The 13,128-nt window shown below is 40.1% G+C and overlaps 1 protein-coding gene across 7 annotated transcripts in view; it reads right to left on the bottom strand.

The window, feature by feature from the left end:
• dennd5a (DENN/MADD domain containing 5A) overlaps positions 1-13,128 on the bottom strand; it is a 35,421-nt gene that overhangs the window by 8,754 nt on the left and 13,539 nt on the right. For 2 of the 7 annotated variants that reach the window (XM_044202738.1, XM_044202817.1), the window contains 12 exons: positions 9,373-9,560; positions 8,420-8,731; positions 6,480-6,695; positions 6,133-6,367; positions 5,566-5,655; positions 4,119-4,269; positions 3,870-3,963; positions 3,542-3,646; positions 2,858-2,989; positions 2,040-2,192; positions 1,853-1,940; positions 1,680-1,767 (listed from right to left, as the gene is read on the bottom strand). In XM_044202738.1, the coding sequence (XP_044058673.1) occupies positions 1,680-1,767; positions 1,853-1,940; positions 2,040-2,192; positions 2,858-2,989; positions 3,542-3,646; positions 3,870-3,963; positions 4,119-4,269; positions 5,566-5,655; positions 6,133-6,367; positions 6,480-6,695; positions 8,420-8,731; positions 9,373-9,560 (1,852 nt within the window). The remainder of the gene's footprint in view (positions 1-1,679; positions 1,768-1,852; positions 1,941-2,039; positions 2,193-2,857; positions 2,990-3,541; positions 3,647-3,869; positions 3,964-4,118; positions 4,270-5,565; positions 5,656-6,132; positions 6,368-6,479; positions 6,696-8,419; positions 8,732-9,372; positions 9,561-13,128) is intronic. The other 5 variants (XM_044202898.1, XM_044203076.1, XM_044203158.1 and 2 more) reach the window with 3 other exon arrangements.

Below are 13,128 nucleotides of genomic sequence, written 5' to 3' on the forward strand. Positions count from 1 at the left end.
TCCGCTCGCTATCTCCATGGCAACAGAGGAAAACATCTACTATGTGAACTATTATTGTTACCTCTTACCTAGGAAACACAGATATGAGGTATTGCCATCATCTCTAATAAGCTTAAAAATATTGTAAATGTAATATCAACTCATGATTTTTAGGGAAACATATTTACTGTTGAGACAATATTATCAATTATTAAAACTTATTAAGGGAGGCTGATGGTTGCTTCTGAGCGTGTTCACGATCATGGCATCAGACGTTTACATGAGTGTGGAGGAGGGTTTGCGCCCTGAGCTGACCCCTCCTCTCTTCTCAGTCAGACTGTCAGGGGGTCTGGTAATTAGGCTGGAAGTAACGTGCTGTTCCACAGACTCACTCTGCGCCTCCTTCCCGCAACACAAGCCCTCACTCCTCAACTCTGTCTGGGTACGGTAAATAATATGACAGCAGTGATGGCTGCCATCACACACACACACGCGCACGCACACACGCACACACACAAGTGAGTGTTTAAGCGTGCAGGTTTACTGCGGGAGCTCTCAGGATCATTGAAAGGTTTAGTGTTTTATTAATATAAATATACTAGAGTAAAACATTTTGAGCAAAACGGGGCACCAGGTTGGCCTAAGGGTTGGGATGGTGGTCATGTTAATTACGGTGTCACCAGTTCAAGACTTTCGCTGCATGTCACCTTCTCTCTCTTTCCCCACATTTCCAGTCACATATCTCACTGTCTATTATCTAATAAAGGCAAAAGTGCCCAAAAATACTAAATACTAATAAAAAAGGGGACACAGCTTCTCAGAGAATCTCAGACTTGCAAAATCTCAAAATCTGTATCTTCTTTTAAGTCGCTCTTAAAAACTCACTTAAAAAGAATTTCTTATAATCATTTTTTAATCTGGCAAACGTGCATGTGTGTGAGGTTATGTGTGTATGTAAATGTATATATGTACTGTAGTACTGTATATTTATGTGGGAATGTATGTGTCCATATGTATGTGTATCTGGTATTTTATTTTGTTCATTGTTCTTACTATTTGGTTGGTTTATTTTATTTCTCTATGCTTGCCCTTTGTAAAGCACTTCGCTGATTTTCATCAGTGCTACATAAATAAACCTATTATTAGATTATTATAAAATATTGAGCTCATAATACGTAAAGTAATCTGAGAAAAATAATGTCAGCTAAAGAGGACATTTCAGCAGAATCACTTGAGGTTTTTGTTTTTTGAATAACTAATGTCAGAACTGCCACAATGCCACAGAAATGTCACAAACTGCATTTTGTCTGAGGGGAAAATTTGTTGTTGATTGTTGTTTGTATTGCCTGTATGTGTGAAGTCACTAGTGCAAGAATGTAAACCTGACCAACAGTCAGTTTTATACATGATTTAATTGGGATAACTTTAAATTATTACTCATTTTGACTCCCTGAAAATCCCTTGAGGAACCCCTGAAGATCCACAGACCCCACTTACATAATAGATTATCATGACAACTTAGAAAACTCCACGTAGTGTAATTGTTTGACAGTCTGCCACAAGGGGGCAGTCTTACTTTCTTTTAATACTGACCAGCAGCAAATACATTTGTAAACCAGCTTTGGGTACACTGGATGAAATCAACCGAGACTTCATCCCTTTATTGAACTCCCATCTAAATAACCTCCAGTCCTCCTCACCTCATGTCCTGGATCAGGGAGACTTTAAGAGGGGGCATGGCCGATCCACCTCCATCAGATTTGCGTCTCTCAGCGTCATGAATGAAACCTGGTGTGGAGGGAAAAAGGACTTAAGGCAATTCCTAATTTGTTAATTAATTTCATTCATCAAGTGAACTGATTTCAGCATTTACCTGGAGGTCCCAAACCACCTGGAGTTGCATTTTTCTTCTCTTTGCTCTCCTGATAGTGCAGCAGGTGGGACCACAAGGCAGATTTACCCTGAAAGAGAAAACATGCCATTATTTGCTCTGAGAGTACTGTGTGTCCACCAGCAGCTCGTGTGAAATGGTGATTGCGGTGATTTTGTTTTTTCCTGACCTGTTTAACCTGCAGCCCGTGGCTCCAGATCCTCTCCAGCAGGTCACAGAGGCTCGCAATCAGAGTGTTCTCCTCAACACCGGTGATGCTGACCTCTCCGTGACCCAACTCCACAGCCTCCCGACCCATCTTCTCTACCAGCATGCGCTTGGTCTGCAGAGAAACAAACAGATAAACACAGACGATGTTGTTACTCGTAGTTCTGGTGACAAAGCAATCAAAATAATCATTTTGGATTTGTATTTTGTGCTCTTCAGACTAGCCACGTTCTGATATTCATTTATGTGCAGCAGGAAATATAACTTACAAACAGAAGACTGATCTAGGTAAACACAAAGCCTTCACTTGGTGTTTGCAATGTTTTCCTGTTTTATTGTTACTTCAGTGAATCGTCCTTTGTGATTACATTATGTCCTGCTCACTGTTATTAACCAAATACCGAAATTTAAGCTTCAACCAGGAAATAGTTTTTCAAATTAATTAACTGGTTTTTAATCATATCTTTCTTTGCCAAAACAGCAGTAACTTTCATAACATTTGTATCTTTAAAATGAGTAAAACGTTCAAAATGATTAATAATAAAAAACTAAATATACACATTAGTAAATTGGCCATAACTCCAAATGATTGGGATTCTCTGCTAACTTTATTCCACTGCAGAACTCACTCTAAATTGCTTTGTATAAAACCAGCCTAATGCTAAAATATTTATACATGTATAAAAATGTAAACTTATTTTCAACTGAAATAATGTGGTGCAGCAGAGATCACAGCAAACAGTGCAAAACTAATCAACTAGAGCACAGTCATACACAGACCTTATTCCTGCACTCCTTCAGCAATCCTTCAACAAATTTCCAGTTGGTCTGAGCGATGACAGAAGGCGACAGGTTGGACAGCTTGGGCTGTCTGATGGTCGTGCCCAAGTTCCTGGCTTCCTGGATGTACTTCTAATAAAAAACAGAGAGAATTCAGTCATCAATCAGCTAACCACAAAAGGAAACAGAGAAATCAACTCAGCTTTCTGATGGGCTCACGTCACTGGTGAAGGTTACCACAGAGGAACAAGGAATACTAGAGTAACCTAAATGTAATTTAAGGTGCCAGACATTCACTACTTGGACTTTAGAGACTCTGAAGTGACACTGAAACAAACTGCTGTACGATTACGGTGGTAAATATCCAGCCTTCAGCCTTCAAGATATTAAAGCAGTACCCCATATAAGCAGCGAAACTCACAAAAGTTAAATAGTGAAAAATATAAGCTAATGAAAAATTTGCTCTTAGAACTTTGACTTGTTTTGATAAACATGATTTTTTGCTTGAAAACACACTTCATCTGTATCCCCGAACATGACATGCCTTAGGAAGTGACATGGATTATCAGATAAAGCTCAGCTGCTGGAGATGAAGGAAGCAGAGGGAGGAAAAGACCACATGGGTGGACAGGTCATGTGGTCCCAGTAGTAAAGCTAAAGGCCTCACAAACTACCAACACATACCACGTCCACAGTCACCGACTTTAGACAGGGCTTGAAGGACTGCGAGAGCCAGTAGTAGTCAAGAAACAGCAGGAGCTGCAGCTCCGGAAACAAACACTCTGCATGCTGAGAGTGTGCGAGCATGAGTGCAAGAGAGGCGGAGAAAGACAAAAAGAGACAGTGAAGGGAGACAGTGACCAGAAGTGTGAGAGCAGACAAGATGGTAAGAGCGAAGTCAAAATACAGCAAACAGAGAACAGGTCATGCAAAATGAACAAAGACAACAAAGCTCAGGCAGTCAATCTGTGTGAAAGAGCTGAGAACAGAAAACACTGCGGCGACCTCTCACCTCTCTCTGGTCGTTGTCTAAATAAAGGTGCTCAGCGTGCTGCTTCTGTCGATCCCTCCTCCTCCACTGGGCAGGAGCGCTCCTCTTGGTCCACCTGTAACACGAAACAACACACCTTTGATCAGCTTTATAGAGAGACATCGTAAAACAGCCTTCAAGCTCAGATTGAATATAGATATCGAAGGTTTATTTCAAATAAATATAAATTACAGTACAATTTTTGATGTGACAATAATATGAAATATTCACTTGTTGCTGGTGGGCCCAGTGGAGAGCACGTCAGACTGCAGTCGGGGGAAGAAGCCCTGCTCGTACCGCCCCTGACCGATCTTCATGTCCAGCAGGTGGGGGTGCAGGGCAGTGTGGTCTATCTTGGCGACTCTCATCTCAATGGCTTTCTCTGTGGAGGAGACGTGGGAGGCAGTGAGATTACAGGATGCATTCATTATTTTCATCTTGCTAATTTGCCCAAATCAAAGCGCTTTCATTGTCAACATGTGAGTGGTTAAGTGTCCTTGGCACAACAACATGTCTTCGGGTTTGGGCAAAATCAAAATATTAACAATTACAATTCACGAGATCTTCGGGTCTGAATTCTGCATGTTGTCTAAGCGTTTACTCCAACAATTAGTCATTAAGGATTGGTAAGGGAGGAATTTTAAGGATGATTATCAGAAATGTCGCATTCTGATTTTACCTGGTAAATATGTTATGTCAAAGAATCCCATAACCATCACAAAAAGAAATATCCTTGCCATTTATACAAATGAAATATCAATAAAAAGAGATGAATATATATTGAAATATCCCATAATTAGAAACCACGTAATTTTCTATTTTCATCCTCTCACCAATCATCGGACTAAGATTCTCATATTTTCTGTAGCTAATTGTGTTGAGAAACCACCATAACTATGACAAAGAACCTCTAAGTTATCTTTTATTAAACAGAAGAAAGAGAGCAAGTCAAAATCGAAAAAAGACATTTCCTCCCAAACACCCACAGAACCAAAAGAAGTGACAGAATAAAGGATCTTTTTCTTTACAGGAACCACATCAGAGTCCTGCATGAATGCAGCATTAGACAGTGCTTTTCTGATGTCTGATTAACAACCCACCCACACATGGGTTGTGTTAACAAAAGCACCCATGAGTTTAGATAAATACAATAGACCTAAATAGATGAACAGAAAATGTAACATATGCACAAGATGAAATATGTAGCACGAAAATGGTGAAAAAGTACAGAACCCACAAATTGACTGAAAGACAATTGAAGCTGTGATTCACAGGTACAAAGATTTGATTTCCTGAAAAGAATTTATTATCACCCATTCACCTGCATGGTGCAAGTTATCAGATCACCACCATAAAGATCAGTGATAGTGCTTTTAATTAATAACTACCTTTGTAAAAACTGACATTTATGCAATGCATAAAGGGTCTCACAGAGGAATCTTACATTTACAGTGGTAACCTTCTAGTTTGAAGATGCTAAATGTGTTTTATTTAAAATACATTGTGTTTTAAAAAACAATCTTCCTGCATCTTCAAACTAGAAGGTTTCCTGTACAGTGTGTTCTGAATTTAAGTGAAGCCCATCCATCCTCTGTGAGTGTGCCTAACGTAATGCATTGCACACACATTCAGAGAGCTGCCACCCAGGTATGTTTGGGGTAACGAGAGCAAATATTACGGAGGTGAGTCTTGTCGTTCTCGAGCCCAACGGCATGAGGTCCCAGTGCGCAAAAATCTGCTTTTTCATATCGCTTTTTAAGCAGGTTGTCTGCAAACAAGACAGCAATCACCAGTCAGTTAACTAAAGAGAGCAAATCTCCAAGTCTGTCAGATGTTCACACCTTCAAATTCTTTTGTGACCAAACTCATTTGGACTTCAAATTAAAAGGAGTTTTATAGGACTTTTAAGGTCTTCTTTAATTACATTCACAAAACTTTAAATTGCAAACTTTTGGCTTTACACAGAGTCATAATTAAACATTACAGAGATCCATTTTTTACTGTCTTAGGCTGAGATACTATGGTGAAGCTATTCATTGTCAAACTAAAACCTGTGGCTTTCCTCAGGATGAGGTGTTTATCCCAGGATAGAGAGCAAAGGCATATTGATACATTTGACTACAACATTTGGTGCTTTGAAAGCAATCCAATTATGGTCAAAAACTTTCCAAAGCCTTTTTTTATTTTTCTGAAATCCACAAAGCTTTTCAAGGATTTTCAAGACTGCTCTTTTTTTCCCCCTCACCTGCTTCTTCAATGTTTGTGCATTTCTGGTACATCGAGGTGCGCAGTGTGGGCGTGCGGACGTTCAGCATGCGAATCTTATCCACTCGGGAGTCAAACACCCTCAGCGTGTGCTCCTTCTCCTCATCATCGTGACACAGGATCTTAATATCGATAAAGGAGGCAAACATCTGCGTCTCCAGAAAACGTGACAGGAAGGGCAGGTAGGGCTCTGGCTGGTCAGACAGGAAGGAGGCCTGCACACACACACACACAAATTTATAAAGGTGGAAGTCAATGTCATATACTATAGAAAAATAATACCCTTCACTCAACTATGCTATTAACAAACTATCTATAGCACTTTACCTTGTCAAAGTTCTGCATCTGGTCTCGATTGGTGAACCAGGACTCTTTGTCCTGGCTCGGCTGGATGACAAACACCTCGTAATCTGCGAACATCTGAGTGAATCGGTTGGCGAAGACCTCGCGCACCTGGATGTTGAGTTGGTGCATCTTCAGCTCCTCCTCATCACACTGAAACCGCACGTCCTTATTGCTGCTGGCATCCTCTCTCACCTCCAGCTGATGTGCACAAGCATTCATTAACACACACACACACACACACACACACACACACACACAGGAAAAATACCAAAATAAAGAAAGGAGAGAAAAAAAAGGGGGAAAGCGTGTGAGAGCCCGATGAAGAAAAGAAGCAGAACGGTGGATATTTTTATCTTATCTGACTGGTATTACAGGCTGCTGATGTAGCAGCAGCGGGGTTATGAGAAAGGAGGTCAAGGACATCTGTTTTGATTTACGACAAAAAGTTCTTTTTTGAGCATGTCAGTAGGTCAGCTGGACAGATGCAAGCAGTAGGGGGGCTAAAATAACACAGAGCAGGCCTACCACCGGATGTTAAATACAGTCGTAATCCAATGACACAACCCAAGAATTGATCAAATACTGCCTTGTGCTCAGCAGTGAGTTTAGATAAGAATTATCATAAGTGAGGTCGGACCTCGTAGCTGGTAAACTATACACAGACGATGAGCTAATCCATTCATGTAAAGCCACAAGTGCATAAGCTTATTAGGCTGCACATACAGAGACTTTCTCTAATTAGCAGCTAATCATCCAGTGAGTATTTCATCATACTGTTTGTGAGCCACTCAAGCCAAATGGAAATGAGACGGTGCAGATGCAAACTACATCTATTGACGTCAGTGTCTATGAAGGGTTTCTGTCATCTAGGCTGTGAGACATCGACCGGCAGCATTTCAAAGGCAACTGGAGTCGATGTTCTTCAAGACTCCACACTGCTGTGGGTGGCACTGTATTAGCTACCTGTTCTATTAACATGATGCTCAAAACACTGATGGGAGGACAGTTACGGAGGAATCTCTTCAATACGATTATTTTGGAAAAAAATATGTCATATTAACTTGTTAAATATGATGACGATCTTCATAATTAAATATCAAAACATACCTTAACGATGAAAACAACTTAAAAACATTTGTTTTCCATTTTAAAAACACTTTTTTTTAAATGAAAAATCATAAAATGTAAACAACGTCCGTTTTCTCCTTTTCTGTCTGTACTGACAAAACATGTATCCAGTCCACAGTGTAACATAGAAGGGGCACCCCCTTTTGTTTATTGTCCCTTACTGCAATAAATGACGGTAATAACAAATTGATGCAATGAACCTTTGTATTTTTTCAGTTCATGCAGTAATATTGATTTTTGTCCCATCCCTTTTCATACCTTTGGCCCACTACATCATTTATAAGACATTAATTCCAGCTGGAAATGTATTTGCATTGCTATGAACCTGCTGAATATAAACTATATTTGCAAGGCTGATTTTGCATTGAATGTATTAATTATTGAAACTCAAAGTATTATTCAACTAATGTGTTTTAAAATTCCAGGTACAACCAGGTCTATTTTTTTACCGTCAAGTCATTACATTTTATTTCTAATTGATCGTGCCTTAAAAATTCAAATTAATTTTCAGCTGCTAATAATATATACATCTGTATTCTATTTTAGACTGCATGGTTATGGAAATCCTGATGACCTAACTGGCTAATACTGAGATCACAATTATTATTTAAATGATCAGTCTTGGTACAATAATGAATCTTCTTTATTACATAATTGTCATAATTGCACTTTTTGTATCTACAGTCACTATTTCATTTTGTTTTGGGACAATATGGAGACAATATGGAGACAATATATGATACATGATTATTTGTGCAGCCTGTTTTTACTCATGAGATGACATCATTTCTCACCTTCTCCAGGCTGACACCTGTCCTCTTGACCAGAGCCTGCAGCCTGGCGATAGTCTCATTCTCCCTCAGCAGGTAGGAGTTGAGGGGCGAGGCTAGGTTGCCGTTACGCTTGTCAGAGACCATATCAACAGATCGGAAGCCCCGGTACTTGGCCTGGCTGTCGCTGGAGTTAATATTTCCCTCTGGAGACACACCAAAGGATATGAGCACCTCTGAGATCTCCTGGATGAACTCTAGTTTGTTGGGAAACTGGGGCAACTCCTCTGGCAGTTCAAGGAAGTGGTTGTCGATGTCCACAAAACACAAGTTAGCCTGGAAGAAGAAAAGGAACAAATAATTAAGTATGAAAAACATAGATATTGAGCCTAATCCATAAAAAAAATAGGTTCAACCTCCTGGTTTACCTGACATGTCTGACAGCACATTACACTTAATGTCTGTCTGTCTGGGTATAATACGGGAAACAAAAAGACTTACTGAGAGCAGTAACTAACCTTGAAATAACCCTGTACATTGAGGGCACTGTGCACGTTAATAATATAAAAAGACCTAGGTTCAAAATATCCAGAGTAACTAGATACTTCAAAGAGGATTGAGAAGAAGAAAAACTGTCCTCTGTGGTTTGTGTCAGCAGTACAAAGGCCTTACCTATGCAGAATGACAATAATAAACCTGCTTATTAGGGATATAGCAACAGACAAAAGCAAGCACAAGTGTGCAGAGGCCAAGGTTGTGGGACAAATAGATGTAGGAGGATCTACGGTACTGTTCACACCGTTCAGTACACTACAGACTAATGTGAACATCCTACAACAGTGAATTGCAGCAGCTTACAACCATTTCAAAAGCCAACATCAATGCAGCCATAAAATGACCTAGCAGTTATTTTATTGCAAGAAATAAAATAAACCAAATGAAGAAAGTTTAAACTCAGTACAGGTCTGTGTTTGTACCTCCTGTGGCAGCTCTAGCTTGGTGCGGTCATCCTGTCCATTAGAGTGGAGGCCCATGAGATATGGCACAGGAGCATCCAGGAAGTGGAGGAGGGAAGCGGGCAGAATGGGAACGTACACATGCTGCCACTGGAAGGGGAACATTAAGGCTGTGATGCTCTCTGCCACTGTCATCAGCCTCTGGTAATCTGTTTCACACACACACACACACACACACAAAAAGTGGTGGAGGAAAGACTGTAAAAACTATGTGCCAGCAATATATACAGAGCAGATTTCAGGGTTCATTTCCTGACTTGATTATTACTTTAAAGCCTTGGTGATTGTAATGATTCTGTGTAATCATTCGTGTTTCTCCTGATTGGTGGTTTCCACAGCACAAACATCAAAATCAAAACATGCAAATGCCTGTTCAATGACGTGATGAGTGATAAATTCAACATTTACTGGACACGAGTAGAGGATTTTTAGTATTTTCAGCAAACTTTAAAGGGTAAAGCCACACTGCCACAGGGCAGAAATGGGCTGCTGTACTGCTCAAGTTCATCATCAGAATATTAGCATTAGCTTTGTTTCCTGACATTAAAATACAGCTGTTCAACATCTTGAGGGCATCTTCTGATGTATGAATTTACACAGCAAGAAACTGCTGATAGAAGATTTGAAGCTCACAGTTTGAAATCTATCAACTGGGCAGATAGCAATCCTTTATGTTGCCCAGTTTGATATGAGAATTAAGAGCACAGGCTCTTGAGGGCATCTTCTGATGTGGAGACAAAGTGGACTAACACTTAGACACAAAAATTAAGGAAATTTACCCAGACAAAGTGGACTAACACTTAGACACAAAAGGAAATACCCAACGCTACTACAGTATTAACTAATTAGTCTGGTTGTCTTTGTTATTCTCTGTTCTGTAAATGTAGGGGTGGAGGTGGACCAATGACCAACCTTAAAGGAATTAGCTTTGATAACACACAAGCTGCATCGAAATTTAGGGAGTGGATCCACTGAAGTCCACATTTGTAGACCAAATACATCATAACATGCTAATATGGCCTGTCTATAATAAAGACACATTTCATCAAGCAATACTATTTTTTGTAGTCCCCAGTGCTCCATAAGCCAATGTGTGTTGATGACTTTTTCAGAGCAGTAACTTTACTTGTAATGGAGTATTTTGACATTGTGGGATTGCTGTTTTCAGTGTAGTAGGATCTGAATACTTTTCCACCACTTAAAAAGTTGCAATGTGTACAGAAAACTGAAATCTTGCCCCTGTTTACCACTGGTATTTACACATTGTGGGCCATTTAAGGACACCGTACTGTGATAAACAAAAGGCTTGACTGCCTGAACAGTTTTGGTCTCTGAACTGTGACACAGCGACACGTCAGCTGGCCCTCTGGCTTCTGTTAAATTCCTTTGTCATGACTCCACACAGCAACACTCCTTCATTTTCAGGGTTTCACACTTAAGTCAACTGGTATACATGCAAATGTGTGTCTGGTCCTCCTCATCTGCATTCCTGCTCTATCCTGTTGACACCTACTGTACATTCAGCAGCAGCTCTGCCTCTCCTGTTATGGTGCCAAGATAAATACCATTCCTTCATTTGGTCATGTGCAAGTCCATGAGAAGAAACTCTCCCACCAAGCCTGGGCCTCCCCCTCATTACCCCACTCAGCAGGCTTCCTCTCCCAGGATGGGGACAAGAATACTAACATCACCCGCCTGCTCTTAAACTAGGCCACAATAACAAGAAACCACTTTAACTCAAGTCACAAAGAGTCAAGTGCTTACGTACACATGAACATTTTGTAAATGTCCACACTGAGAACTGGTAGCAGTTTGTGATGCTTGAACTATTCAGTTTACATACTGAGTGCAAATATATGCAGGATAAAAATACACCAAACACACAGAAGTGAAACTGGTACAGATCTTACATCTCAGCACTTTTCTGATCAAACACCTTGTTTGACAAAATGTGTTCTGTGTTTGTTTAAACAGCCTCACTTTGTACCTTGGCAATAATGGAGGCTACTGGCTGATTTTGATCAATTAGTATTTTCATTTGGCTGATTAAACAAATACATTATCTAAATAATGTCAATTAATTTCCTGTCAGTCAACTAATCGAAGTGTTTCAGCTCTAGCCAAAACTACATCATTTAGTTAACTGATATTGCAGCCTAATGAAAAAAATAAAACACAGTCCTCTGAGTAAAATGGAAATTGATAATAGTCATTGAGAAGCTGTAAAAATAAATAAATAAATAAAAAACTGAAGGTAGAGAAAGACCACAGCAAGTTTTGGAATCACAAAGGTGCATCTGTTAGTAAGAGAAAAGTTGGCACAATATGGTCATGCTATTCCCTAATATACAAAAAGGTAATATGAAAGGAGTGAGTAATCGTCTGTGCATGGCTGAAAGTCAAGCTTGATTCTGTATCTTAAGGCCACAGCCAAACACACTGTGCTGACAGAAGTCCAGCTTCTAATTTGTGCTTTTAAACTTAAGTTAAGATGAAGCATCTCTGTGGCTCAAATGTGTGTTCAGACCTCTCCTTCACACCCTGATCTCCCTCTCCCCTCATCTATCCTGTCACTCTCAACTGCAAAAATCACATAAAGACAGAAAAGTCCCATGAAACAACAATAACAAATAGTGGCTTAATTTTAGCATATTACAATGGCTGACACATGATTGACACATGATGAGCTTCCTGTTTGAGAAAGAAGGGAGAAGCAGACAGTATTTGAACATCTTTTCTTCTATGTCTTCATGGGAGAAATACTGGCCAGTTGGAGTCAGTGGAGTCTGTTTTATGTATTTAAAAACAATTAAATATTAATACCGGGGTTATTTTTAGCACACAGCACATATAGTTGTCTCCTTACTTGCGGAGCATCCCTCTCCTCTGTGTGTGTGGGTTTAAGTGTGCAGCGTCTTTTCCTAACAATCCCTCATTTCTTCTCAGTAGAAGATTGCCAGGGCTTAACGCTACACAACATCCGTCACACGTTCTGCAGTAATGAGCCTCATGGGGGGGTGGGGGCATGATGTCACTTCCAACCAATAATAATCATCCTGCATCACTGCTATCCTCCCTGTCTCTGGGTTGCCTAGCAACAACACAGCTTTCCCCCTTAAGAGCTTCTCCCACCCCACCGGCCCCTGCCGTTTTGTAAACCATTTGCCTTCTCTTGCCATTGTAATGGATCCAATCACCACATCAGACCCAGCATCCCTAAATGATTTCCTTGTTTCTCCTTGCATGCATGCACATGCACGCACGCACGCACGCACACATGCACGCACGCACACACACACACAGTGAACAATGACATGAATGCCACCTTTCTAAAATACTAGTCTGCTTAACAAAGGACGGTTCCGACTAATGAATAAATAGTAGGCTAAATAGTAACAGGGATCGACCTCTCTGCCAAAGGGTTTATTTAATCAAAAACTAGGAAATTGAGTAATTGATTGTCAGACTCTTGCTGTGTGTTTTGCTTAAAGGAGGAATCACAAAGAAGACGAATACACACACATGTACATGCAAGTCCTGGAGGGAGCTGCCTGTGATGGGCAGGCTGGTACTCACAATGTATCACTTTAATGGAAAACACTCAACAAGTTATGTAATCTCCTGGATAATAGTTCTACCATGCATATCAAACATTTGGCCGTGGTTTTTGTTCCTATATAACAACCATCAAATTTATATCCTAAAATTTGTGAAATT

Source organism: Siniperca chuatsi, linkage group LG1 (assembly GCF_020085105.1).
Source record: "Siniperca chuatsi isolate FFG_IHB_CAS linkage group LG1, ASM2008510v1, whole genome shotgun sequence".
NCBI classification, from domain to species: Eukaryota; Metazoa; Chordata; class Actinopteri; order Centrarchiformes; family Sinipercidae; genus Siniperca; species Siniperca chuatsi.